This window comes from Mastigoproctus giganteus, chromosome 3 (assembly GCF_048544385.1).
Source record: "Mastigoproctus giganteus isolate SK-2022 chromosome 3, ASM4854438v1, whole genome shotgun sequence".
In the NCBI taxonomy this organism is placed as follows: domain Eukaryota; kingdom Metazoa; phylum Arthropoda; class Arachnida; order Uropygi; family Thelyphonidae; genus Mastigoproctus; species Mastigoproctus giganteus.
Genome location: NC_143577.1, coordinates 237,759,438 through 237,779,437, shown reverse-complemented (window position 1 = coordinate 237,779,437; position 20,000 = coordinate 237,759,438). Strand labels below are relative to the sequence as shown.

The following is a 20,000-nucleotide window of genomic DNA, read 5'->3' as shown; positions in this document are numbered from 1 at the left end:
CTCCATTATTTTCTCCCGGAACAGAAGTGAAACTAACAGGTCTATAATTATTTGTCACCCTTTGAACCCCCTTTGCGAATTGGGGATACATTTGCACATCTCCAGTCCATGGGAACCTCCCCTGACTCTAAGGATGCTCTCATAATTATGGCTAAGGGTTTGCTTACTTCCCTTGCTGCCTCCTTCATTATAACTTGATAGATAGATTGCATCTGCCCCAGGTGCCTTTTTATGTTTAACTTCAACAATTTCTCCTCCACTTTGCTCTCAATTATGACAAAATCAGATATAATCTGCAATAAATGGGTGAATCTACACATAAATGCAGCACGTAAACCAAACATCAAAATAGTCAGTGCATAACATTGACTTGCATAGTACATAGCCTATTGTAATTGGGCCCTGGAACAGTGGGACATCTATGTTATAACTGTTTCAGAGTACATGGATTTTCAATTTGATGCCCATATTTAGGTCTGGTAGATGCCAATACATTTATTTACAGAATGTGTTAATGGAACTGTGTGGGCGCCTCCGTAGCCAGGTGGGAAGGAGCAGCAGTGCGTAGCACACGCTCCTTGATTAGACCGGAGGATGCAGAAAGGTCAGGGAATGACCACCACATATTCCCGGAGCAACATGGCCTTAGTTGCTAATGCTCCTAAAAACCAAATAACAAACAACAAACAATGGAACTGTAGTGCATAGATTCTGTTACTCTGTTCCCCTCCCCCTTTGTGGCTTGTTTCTGGAATAGTGTTGCCATGTAGTACACTTTCTGGAAAATTTCACTCTTCCTAGACTGTGGCAGCAGTATGAGACAGTGTACTACATTTCACTATACAGCCAAAAATGACTTTATTTGAAGATATGAATGTGCAAAAGCTTCCTTGTCCTGCTCAGAGCTCCAACCTTAACCCCATTGAAAGAATACCTTTGGGATGAATTGGAACATTGCCTTTGGGCCAGCTTAATTGACTACTGTGTTGAAGTAGGAATGGACCAAAATTCTACTTTTCTCTTATCAAAAATTAGTTTAGACTCTAGTGATATGGGTACAGTGTGTAATTAATCCAAAGGTTGGTTGACACATTAAATATTGTGTTAAAATAAAAATATTTATCAGTAAAATGTGCAGTGTAGAGTTAGTTTTAGCAATATATTATATATGTGTATTGTCAATCTTTTATAGTGTATATTTATATAATTTCATAACTTAAATTTTGCACTAATGTAACTTAAGTGTGGTTATGTATTTTAGGAGAATCATCAGAAAATTAAAAGTAGAATGATATGAATTGTAAAATGAATAGAAACAGCCTGCCCAGCAAAATACATATCAAGAACCACTGTTTTCACTAAATTTGCTGTTTACAGCATTTTCATGCTAAAGGTTATTTTTTGGTATAGCACTCTCATACACAAAATGCCTGCATTGAATTTACTATCTTGTATTCACCAGATTGTTATAGTCCAAATTGAAGTATTTGTTTAAATAGCTATTTCCTTCCTTTTCAGCCAGTCTCAGACTGAAGGCAAGATCTTTTCTCAGGATTTTTTTAACTTTTTTTTTTTTTTTTTCTGTGGGTACACACAACTATATGAGCATTATATATGTACTGTGTGACTGAATGCAATCACTCAGCTTTCTTTTCTGATTTTCATTACTTTTTTTATATATATTTTTCAGATTATCTAAAGAAGTTGCCAGAGGACTCGCCAGATAAAGTGGATACTGAAAGTGAGTGAAAATTTTCAGCATTATATTTCTTTTGTTATATTATTGTGTTATATTTTCTGTTAAATACCTTATTAAATTTTTTATATTCCCATATAGTTAAACTGAGCTAGACTCAATAATTTGCAGTCTTTGTAATTGGAATTTTGCCATGAGTAATAAATTAGTAATATTTTATGTTTTTAAATTTTAGAGGCCCTTGAGCTAGTGTCTACTGCGGCAACCCATGCTAATGATGCCATGAAGAAAATTGTAAGTTGTTTGTGGCAGATGTTCATTTTTCATTGATTTATATTTTATTAATTAGAAGGGAATTTTAAATGTGCTTAAACACAATTTCCAGTGTAAACAAAGTTTGGTTTGAACCGAAAAAATGAGATATATTGTGATGAAAGTTTAGTTATATGAAATTTGAATGGCATGCTCTGCAGATGTTAAAGGTATCTGTTTTGCATTTTTTTTTTATAAATTTTCTTTCAGATTGGTGAGAGAATTTTCAAAATTTAAAAAAAAAAAAATTTGGCTTCTTTCACATAGCCGATAACATAGTTATGATAACAAATATTCACGGAACAAAGCTATAATTCAAAAACTAGTGATTATAAAGTTTCACAGTGGAAATTGGTCTAGATGAAATATTATATTTATTTCTTGATAAAATAAATTTTTTTTTTTAATGTTATTTTTTCTGTTTGATAAACTATTTTGGATATATTACTTAGGACAAGTTTAAAAAACTTCTGGAAATACAAGATATGATTGGTGGTGCAATGGATTTGGTTAGTCCAACTAGAGAATTACTTAAGGAAGGGAAAATTATCAAGATTTCTGCACGCAGTGGAGATCATCAAGAGCGTCATTTGTTTTTGGTATGTTTCATAAATATATTATGTAATTTAGTTTACCCGAATTTTTTAACCTAAAATGCATGAAAAATATCCAGATAACTTTTTTACAGTGTGGAACTGGTGGTGTATTACAGAGTAATAAAACAGATTTGCATTTTAAAAAGTACTAGTTCTGTTATAAAATACAATAGTGTCCACTTTTAATGACATAAAAATTGTTTTATGTCACTAAATGTAGATCTTGCTAAAAGCAGACACTGTATTTAGTTTGGAAAAATACAAAAGTAACTTTTGATTACAGATTTATATCATTAAAAGTGGGTACAACTATAATGGCCAATACCTCTTTATTAAAAATGTGCATGTGTTTGTGTTATAAATTTTTGGTATTTCATTGAACTTCTGATTTTGTTGATCTGTTGTAATCCAATTAAATAAGTTAATTGTCTGTAAGATTTTTAAACAGACATTAGTTATCACATATTTTAGCAAGTGCACTTTGCTATTATGTATTTTTTTTGGCAGAGAGCTTTCCACGTTGGAGACGTGTAAAAGCTGCATTATCCACTGTATGCATGAATGAATAGAATTGGTACTGGTTAGAATAATCAGCTAAGATTTCAGTTAAAAGAGAGAGGGAATGAGAGATCAAATTTTAAAATGAGATTGTTGGAGTATGATGGAACATAAAGATTAAATTGAGCAATCTTTGGAACATCTTTGGGATTGTTGGAGTATGATGGAACATAAAGATTAAATTGAGCAATCTTTGGAACACACATTCACCTTAGAGAATTTGTGCTTGCTGGTAAAGGGGAAATAGTCATGATTTGAGAATTTAATTTTTAAGAGTTACAAAAGGGAGGTAGACTCTTTTCTGTTATTTTTCTGAGTAACTTGTTCCTCATTTGTTGTATATTAGTACTTCCTTCAGTTCTAAAATTTTTCACAATTTGGACCTCACAATAATAGCATCAATGAAAGAGAGAAATAAAAGAAGACAAAGGAGGATTAAGGTAATGACGATATAGTAAAAATGTGTGGAGAAAAGATGGAGAAACTGAGGCCTGAGAATGAAGTACAAGGAGTAGAGGAGGAATGGGAAGGATTTAAAAAGGCTTTTGTTGTGACTATGGAGGAAGTGTGTGGGAAAATATGCAGTGTGAGGAGTTGGAAAGAGATACAGTGGTAGAAGAAGAGAGTAAAAGAAGCTACTGAAGAAGAATAGGGCCTTTGGAAAGATTTAAAAACCCAATGAATGAGTCAGAAAGAGAATATAAAGAAGAAATGGCTGGAGAGCTGGTCGCAAGATCTATGGGATGTTAATAATGGGAAAAAGATGTTATATGGATTAGTGAAGAATAGGAGGAGGGATAGGAAGGAACAATATTACCTGTATAATGAGATGGGAAGAATAATTACAAATGAAGAAATAAGGAGGAGGTGGAAAGACTATTTTAGGAGGCTATTGAACATCAAAGAAAAAGGAGATACAATGGAAGAAGAGGTGGGGGAGAGAGGATATCAAGGAACAAAATGGCAGCAGCAATGGGAAAAGATGAAAGGAGGTAAGTTGCTAGGGTGTGAAGTGACTGTAGAAATGGTAATGTGCTGGCCAAGCAGGGCTGCAATGGATACACAGAGTAATGGAAGTAGTATGAGAGGAGAAAAAAAATACATTCTGAAAAAGAGGATTGATTTTTCCTATATAAAAAAAAAGGGGACATGAAAAAGTGGGAGAATTAGAGGGATCACTCTGACTAGTCATATAGAAAAATTGTATGAAATAATAGTAGATAGGAAAGTACAAGAAAAGGTTGAAAGTAGGATGAAGGGAGAGCAGAGTAGCTTCAGAAAAGGTAGATTGACCATGGATCTAATTTTTGCAGTAAAAAAAAAAAAAAATAATAATAATGGTAAAACAAGAGTATGGAAGGGATGTAGGCATGGCTTTTTTGGATATTGAAAAGGCATATGATAGCATAGAGAGAAGAAAGATATATATATATATATATATGGGAAGTGATAAGGAAATAGGGAGTAGAAAACTAATTGATAGATAGTATTAAAAGTCTATACAGAGGGACTGAAAGCTGTATGAAAACAATGGTTGGAAACACAGGTGTTTGAAATTAATAATGAACTTAGACATGGTAGTGCACTCACCTCTACTCTTCAAACTAGTAATGGATGATATAGCAAAAGCTGTGGAGAAAAGGATTGGGACAGAAAAAATGAAAGTGATGTCTACTGATGATTTATGGAGATGGGAAGGAGGTACATGAGGAGCAGGTGAAAAGCTGGGTGGAGGAGGCAAAGAAATACAATTTAAGTTTAGTGATGCTAAGAGTAGCACAATAAGAATGACAGGAGGGGATTAACACCTTTATTGAGGGAAAGAAGATAGAAGAAGTGGATAGTTTCAGATATTTAGGGAGTACAGTAGATAAAGAAGGGAGAATTGATAAGGAACTGTGTGTAGAAGAGCAGACCAAGGAAGAATCTTTTATAACTGTGTAAAAGATCTAGTTTGGAGAATGGAGGTACCTGAGAAGTGTAAGATGGTACCCTATAAAGCTTATTACATACGAGTAGTAACCTATAGATCAGAATCATAGGTAATGCAGAAGAAGAAGAATATTATCAGAATGCAGGTGATGGAAATGAAGTTTCTGAGAGGTGTATGTAAAGAGAGAGTAAGAAAAGCGGCCATTTGGAAGAAAGTGGGAGAAGAAAGAATTACAAGAAATGAAATGATTGAGAAGAAACAGACTGAGTTGATTTCATCATGTAAAGAGAATGGAGGATAACAGACTGCCAGAAAGGATGTTAGAAATGAAAATGGAAGATAAAGACTGAGAAGAAGACAGCAAGCAGAGGGGAAGAGCAATGTGGAGAGAAGAGGCATTTGCTGGTTGGTTGGGGAGAAGGGGAGAGAAATAGTGGGAGATAGAGCTAAATGGAGAAGACTGCTTTCCTTATTGATGTGTCAAGAAGCTGGAATGACAATGATAAGTAAGTAATAAACATGGCAATCCTCTTTCTTTCAAGGTTTGATTTACTAATGGTATGAGATGTAGTGGTATGGTTGCTTCAGGGCTGTGTGGTTGTTTACTGTTGGTCCAGGGCTCTGTGGTTGCTGGCTATTGGCCAGGATTCCCCTCTGACATTATTTTTATGACTTTTTCCTATTACAGAACCCAACAATGAAAACAAAAAATAACTAGTATATGGACTAGTCAGTATATTTAATCACCACTGATATGATAATTAAATTGCTATAACATTGCTTCAGTTGTGTGTGAATGACAAAAGTTATTGTTAAGAGTGAAAGCCAGTGGATAATGACATTCTCCAAAACTTAAATGTTTAAGTGTAAGACAGATGTTATTTCCTCAGAATACTTGTATTTTGTACGGAGGTTAACAAAGAAGATTACTTGCAGAATTTTCTGCAAGTAATTACAGTATACCAAGTAATGCTAATTTTTATTAGAAGAAAAAGATACTTTTTTAAAAAAATTAATCTTGAATAAATCGAAATAAATGTAGATTGCAGTTTACAATAGTAATTTTTTTGGTGAATTTTAAAATGTGGTTTAAGATTGATCCATTGACTGAATATGAAAGAACTGCATTTTTTCAAACAATAATAATTAATTAATAATATTATTCTTCAGAATATTAAAGTAAAAAAAAAAAGTCATAGATACGCAGCTTTTTTCCTTTGCCCTTTTTGTTCTATCTAGCAGTTAATTTTCAGACACCATTTCAGGATTCTGCTAATTGGAACTTGAGTGTTTAAAAGGACACAGCCAAGACCAGTCACAAATAAGTTGAAGACCTTAGAAGACTTTATACTATCCCATGTGTATTTTTTTATACTTATATTGTGTGCTCTAGAAAAGAAAATTATTTGTCTACAGTATTTATTTCATTATTTCACATTCCCTCTTTCTGACTAAGTTATATGAAAAAGAATGCACAATTAAAACTTGGAAAATTTTACTCCTTTCACACTAAAACTAATGTTACCACAGCAGAAAAAAGTTTAAACTTATCAGAATAGCCATTATTGCGGAAGTTTATTCTTATACTCAGACGAAACATTCAAAAAAAAAAAAATCACAATTATGACTTGGAAAGCAGTTTTCCAAATAACAAGCAGAAAAATAGTTTGAAAAATTATTCTGTAAATATTGTACTAGACTATGGTATTAAGTAATAGTAATTAATATTGCTGTATTATTATATTATAATAATAGTGAATTAAAAATCTTTTCATGCGACCATTTTTGTTTTAATGATTTTTTTCCTACATGCATGATTTTAAATTGACAAAAAATAAATATACATTTTTTCTTCCAGTTCAATGACCTCCTGTTATTATGCAGTCAAAGGCTTATAGCTAATAGAGTTGTGTCAGGACCTTCATTTCGAGTAAGGGCAAAACTAGATGTAGAAGGACTTATTGTAGAAGAAGGTGATAATCTTGAGACTGCTAATACATTCTACGTTAGGAATACTGGACGTTCTATTGAACTTTACACCCAGTGAGTTTCCTTTATTAAAAATTAAGGTAGAGTTCACAAAGAAGAATTTTAGTCAGTTAATAAAATGATTGTCCAGATGAAAAAAGTAGAATAGTGTTAATTTTAATAAGATGGAAATTTTAGAACCATAAATCAGCTCTGCTTTATAAAGTACAGTACAGTCCTTGGCTAAGATGACTCATTTATTTTGTTTCTTAACATTACATATTATTGAAATTCAAAAATAAATCAAATATTTCAGTAGTATGTAAATTCTGGAATTATCAGAATGCCATTGAAGTATGATTTTTTTCAAAGTTTAGATAGGAACAGTTTCGTTACTATGGAATAATAAAAGATTTTGCTGTCCTTTACTGAAACACACACTGTTGCAGAAAAAAAAATCTTAGGTTGCTGTTCTGCTTAGGCTACATTGGAGAGCTTATTTCATAAGTTATTACAAAATAATTTCCATGCAGCTATGACCTGAAATGCCACCTGAAAGTAGTTTGTTTTGCCTTGCATTTTGGAGGTGAGGTAAAATGTATTCTACTTCTTCAAAATAGGCAAAAGAACATTGATCTTTCTTTCTGGGTTGTAGGCAAGAAACAAAAGTTTTGCGGCAAGCAAGAAAGGCATTTTTGATTTTTTTTAATGTAGATAATGAGTGCTGGAGTTCATATTAATGGTAGGAACAAATAGCATTTCATATTATATGGAATAACTTTTTTAATGTGAAAACTGCATTCACAGGATGACTCAGCACTATCTTACCAGGTTAAGCAAGTTTTGCAGCAAGAAAAGATGAAAATATGGATTGTTATTTTTTTTATTTGTTAGTGGTCTATTAAATTTTTACTCTATTGCAGAAAAGTACTTTACGGTACCTTTTGTTTTTATATCAGAGGTTATGACAACGTTTCATGCCTGCCTTTGTCTGGAAACAGCTCACATTTAAACCCTTTAGAGAATACTTATGTTGTCCTGGCATCATGCCCTGAATTATAGCAAAAGTGGTACATAGAATCTGACAGTTGCTCACCTTTGTTTTTTATTTTTGGAAAAAGGTATTGGTTTTCGATTTCTGCTGGAAGTACTGATCTTTTACTAATAGATGCAATATTTATTAAATTTGCCAATTTAAAAATGTTGCATTTTTACATGTTATTTTCAACAAAACAGAACTTTTTGTTAATTCTGCTGGATAAAAAAAAAAAATACTGTCAAAATTATAACTTCCATTTTTACTGTTCAGAAAACTGTTAAATGCATAATAATCCAAACTTACACTTGCTCACATATTGATATCTTTTTTCAAATAAATAATAATTGAGACAAAACCCATTTTGTACAATAATTAAACATAAAACAAAGTGTATATCATTTCTGTATTTGATGCATCAAGCATTAGACTTATTAGTTTTATGTTACTGAAACCAAAAGTAGCACAAGTTGAAGCAGAAGTAAAAAAATATTACACAAATACTTGCTCTGGATCTGACAGTTTTTTTATATGTATAATTTAGAGGAAGTAGTTGCAGCTCACTTTCAAAACTACTCAAATGTAGTTTTATCTATAAATGCTTAAGAAGATAGTGAAAGTTTCAGCCAGTACACATTACAAAAGTTCACATTTCAGCTAGTTTCACATTACAAAAGTAATCTTGAACCAACAATTAATTCCCACTTGTTATTTTGGAGATTTACCTGTCAAGTTGTGACCAGTGCTATGCTATGAGTGAGGCTGTTACATGAAGCATCCTAAATCCAAAGTTGCTAGTAAAAGGATGGGATACACTTAAATAGAAAGGGTGCAAGAATATTTGCTGATGCCATCAAGGCAGAGTTAGGTGGGTTGGAAACATACTAGCTTGGGGGGGATACACGGACTAATAGATTAACAGTAGCCGCTGGCAGAGGTGAAAGTGATTCTTGCACTGCTTCTTTTGAAATGCAATTGAGCAGCAGCCTGGAAAGCAAGGCAGTATGGATTTCCAGGACTGCAGGGAGTCATAGTGAAAAAAGTAAATACATGGGCTGTGGAAGGGTAACTAAGACTAGAAACAAGTGCATGTATACTTGCATGTGCACCAATGCTAGGAGTGAATAAATTTGATGAGCTTGAAGTGCTAGTCAAGACATCAAAGGCAGATATCGTTGGGATATCAGAGACGTGGTGTCACACAGACATAAGCAGTGCAGATTTGGAATTTGGGAAGTACAATGTGTACAAGGATAGACAGGACAGGAGGGGTTATGCTATTAGTAAAGAAACGCATTGAATCTAAGGAATTCATCCAATTGATGTTGGTGGACAATGCAATGTTGAGTCTGTTTGGTGTGAGAAAAGCATTGTAATAACTGAGAGTAAAGTGGAGGAGAAATTGTTGAAGATAAACACAAGAAAGGCACCTGGGGTGGATGGAATCTATCCAGTTATATTAAAGCAGGCAGCAAAGGAAGTAAGCAAACCCTTAGCCATAATTATGAGAGCTTCATTGGACTCAGGGGAGGTACCCAAGGTATCTCCCCTGAGTCCAATGGAGATATGCAAATGTGACCCCAATCCACAAGGAGGATTGAGGGGAGACAAGTAATTACAGACCTGTTAATTTAACTTCTGGTCCAGGAAAATTAATGGAGTTCATATTAATTAAAGAAGCATTCAGGATCATCTAGACAAGACTTCAGTTATAGCTCGGACACAGCATGGGTTTGTTAAGGGGAAGTCTTGTCTGACCAATTTGACTGGATACTATGATGTAGTCACAAAGGAACTGGATGCAAAGAATGATTTTGATATCATATATTTGGATCTTAGAAAGGCTTTTGATACTGTTGCAAATGGAAGACTGCTGCACAAATTGGAGCAGTGTGGCATTGGAGGTAAATTGCTGCTATGGATAAAGAGATGGTTGAGTGGGAGAAGACGGAGTGGTAATCAATGGACACTGCTCTTTGTGGACTAATGTTATTCATGGAGTCCCCCAGGGTACAGTGTTGGGTCCATTGTTGTTTTCTGTATTCAATGATATTGAGGATGGTATATCAGGCTTAATGTCCAAGTTTGCAGATGATACAGAGGTCGGCAGGGTTGTTAATGACACTAAGCTGCTGCAACAGGATCTAGAAAAGTGAGCAGATGGGCTGAGAGGTGGCAACTGAAGTTTAATATTGACAAATGAAAAGTACTGCATATGGGAAGCAGTAACCCCAGAGTAACGTATCAACTGTGTGGTACTACACTGACAGTGATAGAGAGTGAAAAGGACCTGGGGGTAATTGTGCAGGCAGATATGAAGTTTTCTGAGCAGTGCAGACGGTCTGCAAGAGTAACTCATGGTGCCTTGTCAATGATATACAGGAATTTTTCTAGCAGGGATAAGGAGGTGATTATCCCCTTGTATAAGGCAATGGTTAGGCCACACCTTGAGTACTGTATACAGGTCTGCAGGCCTCATTTTAAGAAAGATGTAGAGCTGCTGGAACGAGTACAGAGAAGGGCAACAAGATTAGTGAATGGAACAAAGGATTGCTCTTACGAAGAAAGGCTGAAGTTTTGCAAATTACAGTGTCTGGAGACTAGGCATCTGCGAGGTGATCTGATTGAGGTGTATAAGGCCTTGAATGGTTTGAGCAGGCTCAATGCTGATGGGATTCTTCCCCTTGCTCAGAATAATCGCCTGAGAGGGCATAAATTCAAATTGAGGAAAGACAGTTGTAGGATAGATATGCGGAAGTTTACCTTTAGCCAGCGGGTGGTTGATTGCTGAAACAAACATCCATGTGTCATTGTAGAAGTTGAAAGCTTAAACAGATTCAAGGCAGAACTAGACAAACATTTGGGATCAATGGTTTGGTGAAATGAGAAGGGTGTTTTTTGATTTTTTTGGCTGATGCTATATAAGCTTTCTTTCTTGCATCATGTGCCATGCTGATGCTAAAAGAAAATGTGCAGAAGTTAATTTTGCAATGGTTGCCTTATGTACTTTCCACGACACAAATTTTTTAATAAACATATTGTCAACTCAAATTACTTGAAATGAAAGCATATCACATGTGTAGGGTTTAGATTTTAAGGTTTTATTTATTACGAAATAGTCTAACAATCATACATTTCACATGTTTTTGTGATGGTGCAACTGTAGATTATGATCACTGAAGAAGTGGAAGAGAGAATGTCCATAAAATGTATGATTGCTAGGCTCTATTAATTATAGATTCTAAATGCTGCATAGATGAAGTGCTTTCCTTTCAAGTAATTTGACAGGATAACCCATGCAACATGCATTTTGAACATTATATTAATATTGTTCACTGTCGATATATATTCATTTATTCTAAGCTTAAGTTGTAGTAACACTGAAACAAATATTATAACTTAAGCTAGGAAGAAATATCAACAGTAGACAATATAATTCTGAGTAAAGAATAATTGTTCACATTCAAAACTGCTAAAATGTAACTTTATCTATATTTAAAGGTTCTGAAAGTTTCAACCATTAATCTTGAATCAACAATTAATACACATTGTTCTTATGCTGTAGCATTTACACCAGTAATCTGCTTAAAAATGATTTTATGTACTTGTATATGGTTTATTTGTCTTACAGAATCCTTTATGATAATCTTTATATAACTTTCCTGATCATAAACTCTAATTTTATAGATAATTTTTTACCATTATCTCCACACTTCTCAGATTTAATTATATACTGTCTTTTTGAAAGATTGGTAGGGCTATGGCCTTAACCTACATAAAGATTTTACTTAACGAAAAGGTTAGTGCAATATCCACCAAGAATAAGTAACAATAGCTTTCTCCATTAGTGAAGCTTTACTCATACGAGGTAGTGCAATACCAGGCAACTCATTCTTAAGGTATTCACAATATGAGATATGATAAAAATGAAGTTAATGAAACAAAATTTCATGTCTGTGTATTCAGATAATGTACAGTGATATCATCAGAATGTACAGTTGGTTGGAAAGGCAATTACCATATTTTTAAAATGGTATTGTTGGAGTACTATGAGACATCAAGATTTAATCAAACAGTTTGACAGTTTTATACCGTGTACTTTACAGTCATATAACCCCAGGCGCTCACATCTGGTGAGTATGGGCTTGGCACACCCAGGATCCTCAGCTGGATATCATCATTCTTCTCTTTCTTGGTGATTCCCTTCTACTTCTCTCTCTCTCTCTCTCTCGGGGTAATTCAGAAATTTTTTTTTTTTTTTTGGCTGGTGCAGTATAAGCCTAAGGCTTCCTTGCACCATATGGCTAATAATAATAATAATAATATTGCAACGTAGCACTAACATTGTCAACCTTTCTCAATCTGACTACTACAGGTAGTTTGTAGGAACGCTACCAGTTAGTTATCCAATAATTTCCACCAGTTTATCAACAGTTATTAGCATTGTCTGGTAAACTTTTTCTTTTATCCCCCCCCCCCACAAAAAAAATCCATTGCAGTGAAATCAAGGCAGGCCACTCTGTTAGTCCACATCTGGGAAGATAATTAAAATTGTTTTTACTTCCTCATAGTTTTTTAAAATATTGGTAAATATAAAGAAATCTTTTGTATTAATTCTGCATATGCATTTATGAGAAACACACAGTCCAGTGTGTGTGTGTTTCTGCTGTTCTGCCTGCCTGGTGGTGCAAATGTTGCAGTGAGAACTGGTAAATATGATACTGCAGGTTCTTGGCATGTGTGGTCCATATGAAGTACTTGATTGACTGTGCAAGGGATGTGATTTGACAGACTTTCAAAAAGGGATCATCATCAGGTACCAGTTGAAGGGTGGCAGTATTACAGAAATTGCAAATCTTGTGGGCTGCTCACGGAGTGCTGTAGTTAAGGTTTTCAAGAGTAGATGGAAGTGGACAGAGCAGTAGTCATTCTGCTAATGGCAGATGCCCACACCTCATCAATGGTCATGGCAAACTTAAGTTGTCCCACTTGTGTGAGCTGATAGACAAATGGTGGAATGGCTGATAATGGACCTTAATTGGAAGAAGACCAGCAATGTTTCCACGACCACAATCCAGCAAACAATCCTCCTCCAACTCTGGTGGCCCATAAGGCCACCAGAGTTGGTGCCTGGTCAGAGGTACCCATGCTTATGGCTGCCTATACCTAAAATTTGTGCCTGAATGGCATTATTGGTGATGACTGGAAAAAAAAAAATTTCCTTTTCTAATGGATCGTGTTTTCTGATGTGCGATAGATGGAAGGTACAGAGACAAACTACAGAGAAGAATCGCTTCTATATATTGGCCTAACAGAAACGGGCAGGTGGCAGCTGTGTTTTGGTATGGGGGATGTTTTCCTGTCCTGGGAATCTCTTGGAGCCCTCAGCCCCTAGGCTGCATTCTAAATGTCAAACTACCTATCCATTGTGGCTGATCAGGTACACTCCCTTCACAAGGATTGTCTTCCCAGATGGCACAGGTGTGTTTCAGCAGGATAATGCATCCTGCCACATTGCCGGTATTGTTTGAGAATGGTCTGCCAAACATGAAAGTGACTTCCAGGAGCTATCCCTTGGCTGTTGAATTTTCCGGATATAAATCCCATAGAATGTTTCTGGGATTACATGGATCAACTGATCAGGCATTTGGATCCACTATGGACGGTCACAGATTTGTGGGACACAACCAGTGGTGAGCTATAGTGGGCTCACATGGGCTTGCAAGAGTCCGTTGTTATTTTTTTTGAAAATTTGTGAGCCCATTGTTGAAACGATTATTTATTTTACAAATGAAATCCCAAATTTAATAATTGAGCATCCAGAGCCGGAAATATGGTGGGACGAGCGGGGCCCATCCCCAGCATTTTAATGACACAATCAACCAGTTATATATATGTATATTTTAAAATTGCTTCATTTTTGAGTTAATAACAGTTGGTCCTCTGTTTAATGAACTTCTTCATAGCAAATTTTTTTTAAAAATTCCGCTTGGTTTGTATGGAAACATTTTAAAATAATTTCCGTAGGACAAACGGATTATGAGAGACAACTCTGTACGCATTGTTCTCGCCTGTGGCCTTTAGTTAACTTAGGTAATTAGAAAGCACAAATTAAAGGTGAAAGGGATTACCATTCCACAACATTAGTGGTGTCCGTAAAACCTATGGAGCCACATTCCAAGAAGTTGCGCTAGTTAATATGCTTTCTGTATCCAGTCAGAGGCTTAAGAAGATTCCTGATATGGATAATAGCCTCTGGTCAACCAGTGTTGTGGTTCTCCTTTACTTAGACAAACAGGCATATGGTTTTTGGAGAAGTGAGTGATCCACTCCTTCCAGTAAGTTTCTCCTGTCTGTTTACGTGGTCACAGTAGCTGAATATCAGAGTGATTCCAATATTTTGCACAGTATTCATAGTGATAGTAGCGACGTCGGGGGGGGGGGGGGGAGTGAATGAGGTAACTAAGATATTAAGTAAACTTTCCGAAGATGAAATGTTGGCAGATTTGGAAACTGTGTCGAGGCTTTCACTGTGAAGAAAATGTTCCAAAATATAATGGCATGCAGGCAATAAAAAAAAAAAAAAAAAGACTGTATGCATTGTATTGCCAATCTCCAAAAAACCAGCGCGAGTTAAGGATGATTGCTGAAGAACTATGTGGAAACTACAAAAGATCGGTGTTGTTTGGGCCACGATGGGCAAGCTTTGTAGTTTGCAGTCTGAAATTGCGGTTTGCAGCAATCATCCCGCTTTGTGCAAACATATTGAATCAAGTTAATTGTTATTATTGTTATTGTTATTTGGTTTTTTTTTTTAGGAGCATTAGCAACTAAGGCCATATTGCTCCGGGATATGCGGTGGTCATTCCCTGACCTTCCGCATCCTGCGTATTTGGTGGTGACAGGCTCGAACCCCGGTCTAATCAAGAAGCGTGTGCTACGCACTGCTGCTGCTGCTCCTTCCCACCTGGCTACGGAGGCGCCAGAATCAAGTTAAATTCCGGATTATTAAACAGACTTTTAAACCTGGAATTTCTTAACGATTTAGCAATAATGATCGACATCCTGCAGGGGCTCTCTCTTAGCTTTCAGAAGCTTTACAAAGTCACAGCATCACTATAGTAAAAGCAGATAAATTAATTATTCTATCAATGCTATCGCTAATTTGAAAAAGTCTGAAGGAAATTATAAAACTAAAATTAAGAGCATGTTGAAGTTGAAAGAATTTGAAGGAATCGAAAGTAAGAACACGTTTAAAAAATTATCTCGTGACATGTTATTAAGGATAAGTTATTAATGCAACAGAGTAATTTTAAATTAAATAAAGAAAATAATATTATTGACGATAAGGAATTGAAAGAAATTTTAAACATATGCTACCCGGATTCGTGGAATATGAAAGAACTTTTGTTTCTGTGGCAAGACAAAAAATTAATAAGAAATTTTTAAACTTTCTGATAAAATATGAAATAAAAATTAATGATTTTAGAGATTTTTGTCGAAGACAATTTATCTTTAAACTTCAGTGAAATTCCCTCTTCAATTAAGAAAGCCAGAAATATCTTTGAAACTATTGCAATTAGCATTGCTGAAGCTGAGCAAGCTTTCACCTTAATGAATAATATTGTGACAGTTAAACACGTTGCAGATTATGATGACCATACATCTAAATGGAACACCATTGATCTGGATTGTTACGTCAAATCATTCCTCTGTAATCATTGCTCAGCTATTGAGCAAAGCAGAAGATTGACAACAAATATTAATAAAGTAAATTGTATATGGCAATTTTTAGAATAAATTTTTCTTGAATATTTGTATAATGATATTTTTCATGTAATTTGATTTTTGTATACCTTTTCTAGAATTTTTTTTTTTTTTTTTTTTAAATGTAATATTTGTTTTTATATTGTAGAATGTTTTGTGATAGTTTTTGTTATTTGTGAAATGGGAAATATTTCATGTTATTATTTTATTTGCAATATTAAAATTTTATCATGAAAAAAAATGTATCCCTTATATTTCCCTAGTTGATAAAAAAAAAAAAAACAATAAAAAAAAGTGGCGTGTGTGCCGAGCAAGTGTGGTACATGGTTTTATGTGAACCTTCTCCTTTCTTTTAGGTATTTTGATTTGTATATTGATTATGAAATAAAAGAGCTTTTGTATTGTAAATATTTTATTGTAGCATTTGCAAATTTTCATAATTTCTGGAAGACAAGATATAATGGATTTATGATAACTAAAGTAAGAGATGTACTGTTTACTTCTGATTATATCATATCTAAATGTCTCAAGAAAATAGAGCGCCTCCATAGCCAGGTGAGCAGGAGCAGCAGTGCGTAGCACATGCTTCTTGATTAGACAGGGGTTCGAGCCCGTGACCACCAAATACGGAGGATGCAGAAAGGTCAGGGAATGACCACCACATGTCCCCGGAGCAATATGGCCTTAGTTGCTAATGCTCCTAAAAACCAAATAACAACTAGAAAATAGAGTTGATTGAACTACCGGTCTTGTAGTTGAAATGACATATGCAGCTGTTTGGGGCACCTAACAATCGAATGTAACGAAAATACAAGACAAAAAATAAATTGTTGACAAATACTTGTATCATTGCAATCATACTTACTTCAGGAAGTATGATTGTGACGTCATACTATTCAAAAATTCTAAAAAGTTAGAACTCTGGATACTATTATATCCAGGTATCATCATAAAGGGGGGGGAGGGGGCATGATGACCAGGCTGACTCAATATATTATACTGGTCACGAAAAATGTGTCACGCGCTCTAATCACACTACTAGTGACTGCTCGGCACCTCTGGGGGATGCCGCAGATGACATCACTTCCGTGACTTCATCTGCTGCAGGAATTCCCAAGGATGTTTCTCATCAAAAAAGTCAGCAAAAATGCGACCCCCCCCCCCATTAAAATATTCACAGCTCACTACTGGACACAACCTGGTGACATGGTACCACATACCTCCTGCAATGTTCAGAGGATGTTTAGTATAAGTTACTTCATGCCTTAGTAATGGCAGCAACTATTAGGTAGTGGGTCATAATGAAAACGGTAGTAATAGCTGGGAGGTACAGAGGTCATGAAATATAAACAATGTGATATTTCATCTGATATTAAGCTAGTTTCTTCAGGAGCTTTAAAATGATAAGTTTTAATTTATTCTGGCATTTTCCTTCTTTTTCAGAACCTAAATTATCTGTATCTACACACATGTGTTTTATATATAAATATAATAAATCATTGCTGAAATCATTGTGATTGCATCACCTAAGTACATTTTTACATAACATAACTCATATTATTTTATTTACAGGTACTTATTGCATTTTTTCCTATGGTTTCGACTGCTGGTTCCTTAAACTATACTTTACCTCACACTCATTGTCTATATAACTTATTTTCTATATATATATATATATATATATATATATATAGTTAATAATAGGTTGTAGTGATAAAACAGAAATTCTTAAAAAGAACAAACTTAATAATAATATATGATAATGGATTAGATAAGTGTATGGGTAGGAGTACTGACCTGACAAGTGTAGCTATAATGGAAAAAATTAAGTGTCTGAAAAATAAGATTACCTAAAAAATTATATAAATAAAATTAAATGAATATATAAATGGTACTTAATGCTGTAGGTTCTAAGATTTTAACTATGCCATCAAGGGTTGGCAGCCAAAACCATAGGAAACACAGCAATAAGTAAGGCCTCTGGTTCTGTTATGATGTATACATGGCAGACAAAAAAAGCGAGCAAACGTATACATCATAGCTGACCCGACAGAGATGAAAAAGAAATAAAAAAACAAAACTAAAAGCAAAAAATAAAGTAAAATGCAATATTAAGCTAAAATTAAAACCAATTGGTTCCAGTTAAAGAAAAAAATTAATGAATAGTAAACAGCCCTACCTGAATTTTAACAAAGAAAGCAAATAGTCAGGATACGACAACTTACTGCTAAACTGAGTGAAGCGAACATAACAGGGCTGTAATGTAGACCAAAGTAATTTTTAGCTTAATTTTGTATTTTACTTTTTTGGTTTTATTTCTTTTTGGTCTCTGTCAGGTCAGCTATGATATACTGTATACATTTGCTTGCTTTTTATGTCAGCCACATATACATCATAACAAAAACAGAGGCCTTGTGTATTGCTGTTTCCTTTGGTTTTGGCTGCTGGCCCTTGATGACGTAGCTAAAATCTTAGGATCTACAGCATTAAGTACCATTTATATATTTTTATTTAATTTTATTTATATAATTTTTTTTTAGGTAATTGCTTTTATTTTTCAGGCACTTAATTTTTTCCATGATGAGGACTCTTTTGATTAACATTTGGCCTTTGAATGGAAAATTGTTCCCCACCCCTATTCTAGGTGATGTGTATAGGAAAAAAAATTGATAATTGCTGGATTTTTATTTATTCAGTTTTATTGAAATTTTGGATGGCTTAACAAATCTTTCTAAAAGAGGCAAATATAATGTTTCATGAAAATCCATCCTGTGGAAGTTGAGTTGTTTGATGAGGACATTGGACTTGGTGTAAACAGTAGGCACATTTTTTGTATATGCAAATGCACCTAGAAGGATTTGTTGGGCTTCCAACTAATTCAGTTGCTCAGTGTGGTATTTTATTGGCTATCTCAGGAGGAGACCAGGGACTATGACTGTATAGGTTATACATTTATGATTATATATAATTTAAAAAAAAATTCTCTGTATCATTTCATAATCTTAGTGATATAGATCTCATAAGAAACATTTATATCAATATTTCTCTTTTTTTTTTTTTTTTTATTGTTTCAGAACACCACATGACAAACAGTCGTGGATGCAGGTAAGAAAAATATAAATTTATTTGGTATCTTTTAGTAATGTAAATAATAAAAAAAAAAAAAAAAAAAAAAGTAATCCATATGTTGATGCTTCTAAAATTATCCTGATAATAACTGCACAGGGATGAATTGACCAAATTTTAAATACATATATTTTCAATTGTTAACATTTCTCTTGAATTTTTTTTTTTTTACCTGGTCAGTAATAGTAACTAGTTTGTAATATTAACCTATTATAGACAAACAAACAAACAAAAGAAAAAATCCCCACCATTCATAATGGTAACAATTATTTTTGAAAAATACTTTTTTAACTGCTATTTCACTATTTGTTTTCCCCCCCCCATCAAACAGGTGAAGAAAAGCATTGGTATTTTTTATTTATTTATTTCTTTTTCCTAATTTATAACATTATATTATTACATATGTCGTTTTCCAGTTTTTAAAATACAAACTTTCTGAATTAACAATATAGGTTAAAAGCCACCATTAGGTGATTGTGGCTCTGCTTATATTTACCACAGAGAACAAAAAATGCAAAATACTGTTTCTTTAAATTGTTCACATCCCAATAATTGGTGACGAAATGCACGTTATGTTTTGCAAATGTGTTGCATGTTTGTGTTTATTACTTCTAATAAAAACTTATCTTTTAATTTCAGTGTTTGGTTTTGTAAGTAGCATCAAAGACTAAATCGATTTGGCCTTTGTTCATGTTATTCTATGGCCAGTTTGCCTGTCTTGCTGGATGAAAAATTTGAGTTCCTAGAGGGAAGATGGGAAGGACCTGTGCCCAAGGCAATCTAATGGGCACAGTGTGGGGGGAAAAAAAAAATCCATAATTTTTTTTTGCATCTGTTATGGAGAAACAGTGGTAGTAATCACTATATTATGACTAGATTATGGCCATGCAGCAGTATGCACAGAGACATCTCAGTTGATGAGCATCAAACCTCCATGTTATTTAGTATAAGTTATGTTGTGTCAAGCTGTTTCTCATTGCAGTCATCTAAGTAGCATTGCACATGAGT

At 34.3% G+C, this 20,000-nt stretch overlaps 1 protein-coding gene across 4 annotated transcripts in view; it reads left to right on the top strand.

Annotated features, from left to right (window-relative positions):
• Positions 1–20,000, top strand: part of LOC150088917 (FYVE, RhoGEF and PH domain-containing protein 2-like) — a 227,575-nt gene that overhangs the window by 153,199 nt on the left and 54,376 nt on the right. For all 4 annotated transcript variants that reach the window (XM_090369721.1, XM_090369723.1, XM_090369722.1 and 1 more), the window contains 5 exons: positions 1,691–1,741; positions 1,932–1,990; positions 2,461–2,607; positions 6,954–7,138; positions 18,941–18,971. In XM_090369721.1, the coding sequence (XP_090225847.1) occupies positions 1,691–1,741; positions 1,932–1,990; positions 2,461–2,607; positions 6,954–7,138; positions 18,941–18,971 (473 nt within the window). The remainder of the gene's footprint in view (positions 1–1,690; positions 1,742–1,931; positions 1,991–2,460; positions 2,608–6,953; positions 7,139–18,940; positions 18,972–20,000) is intronic.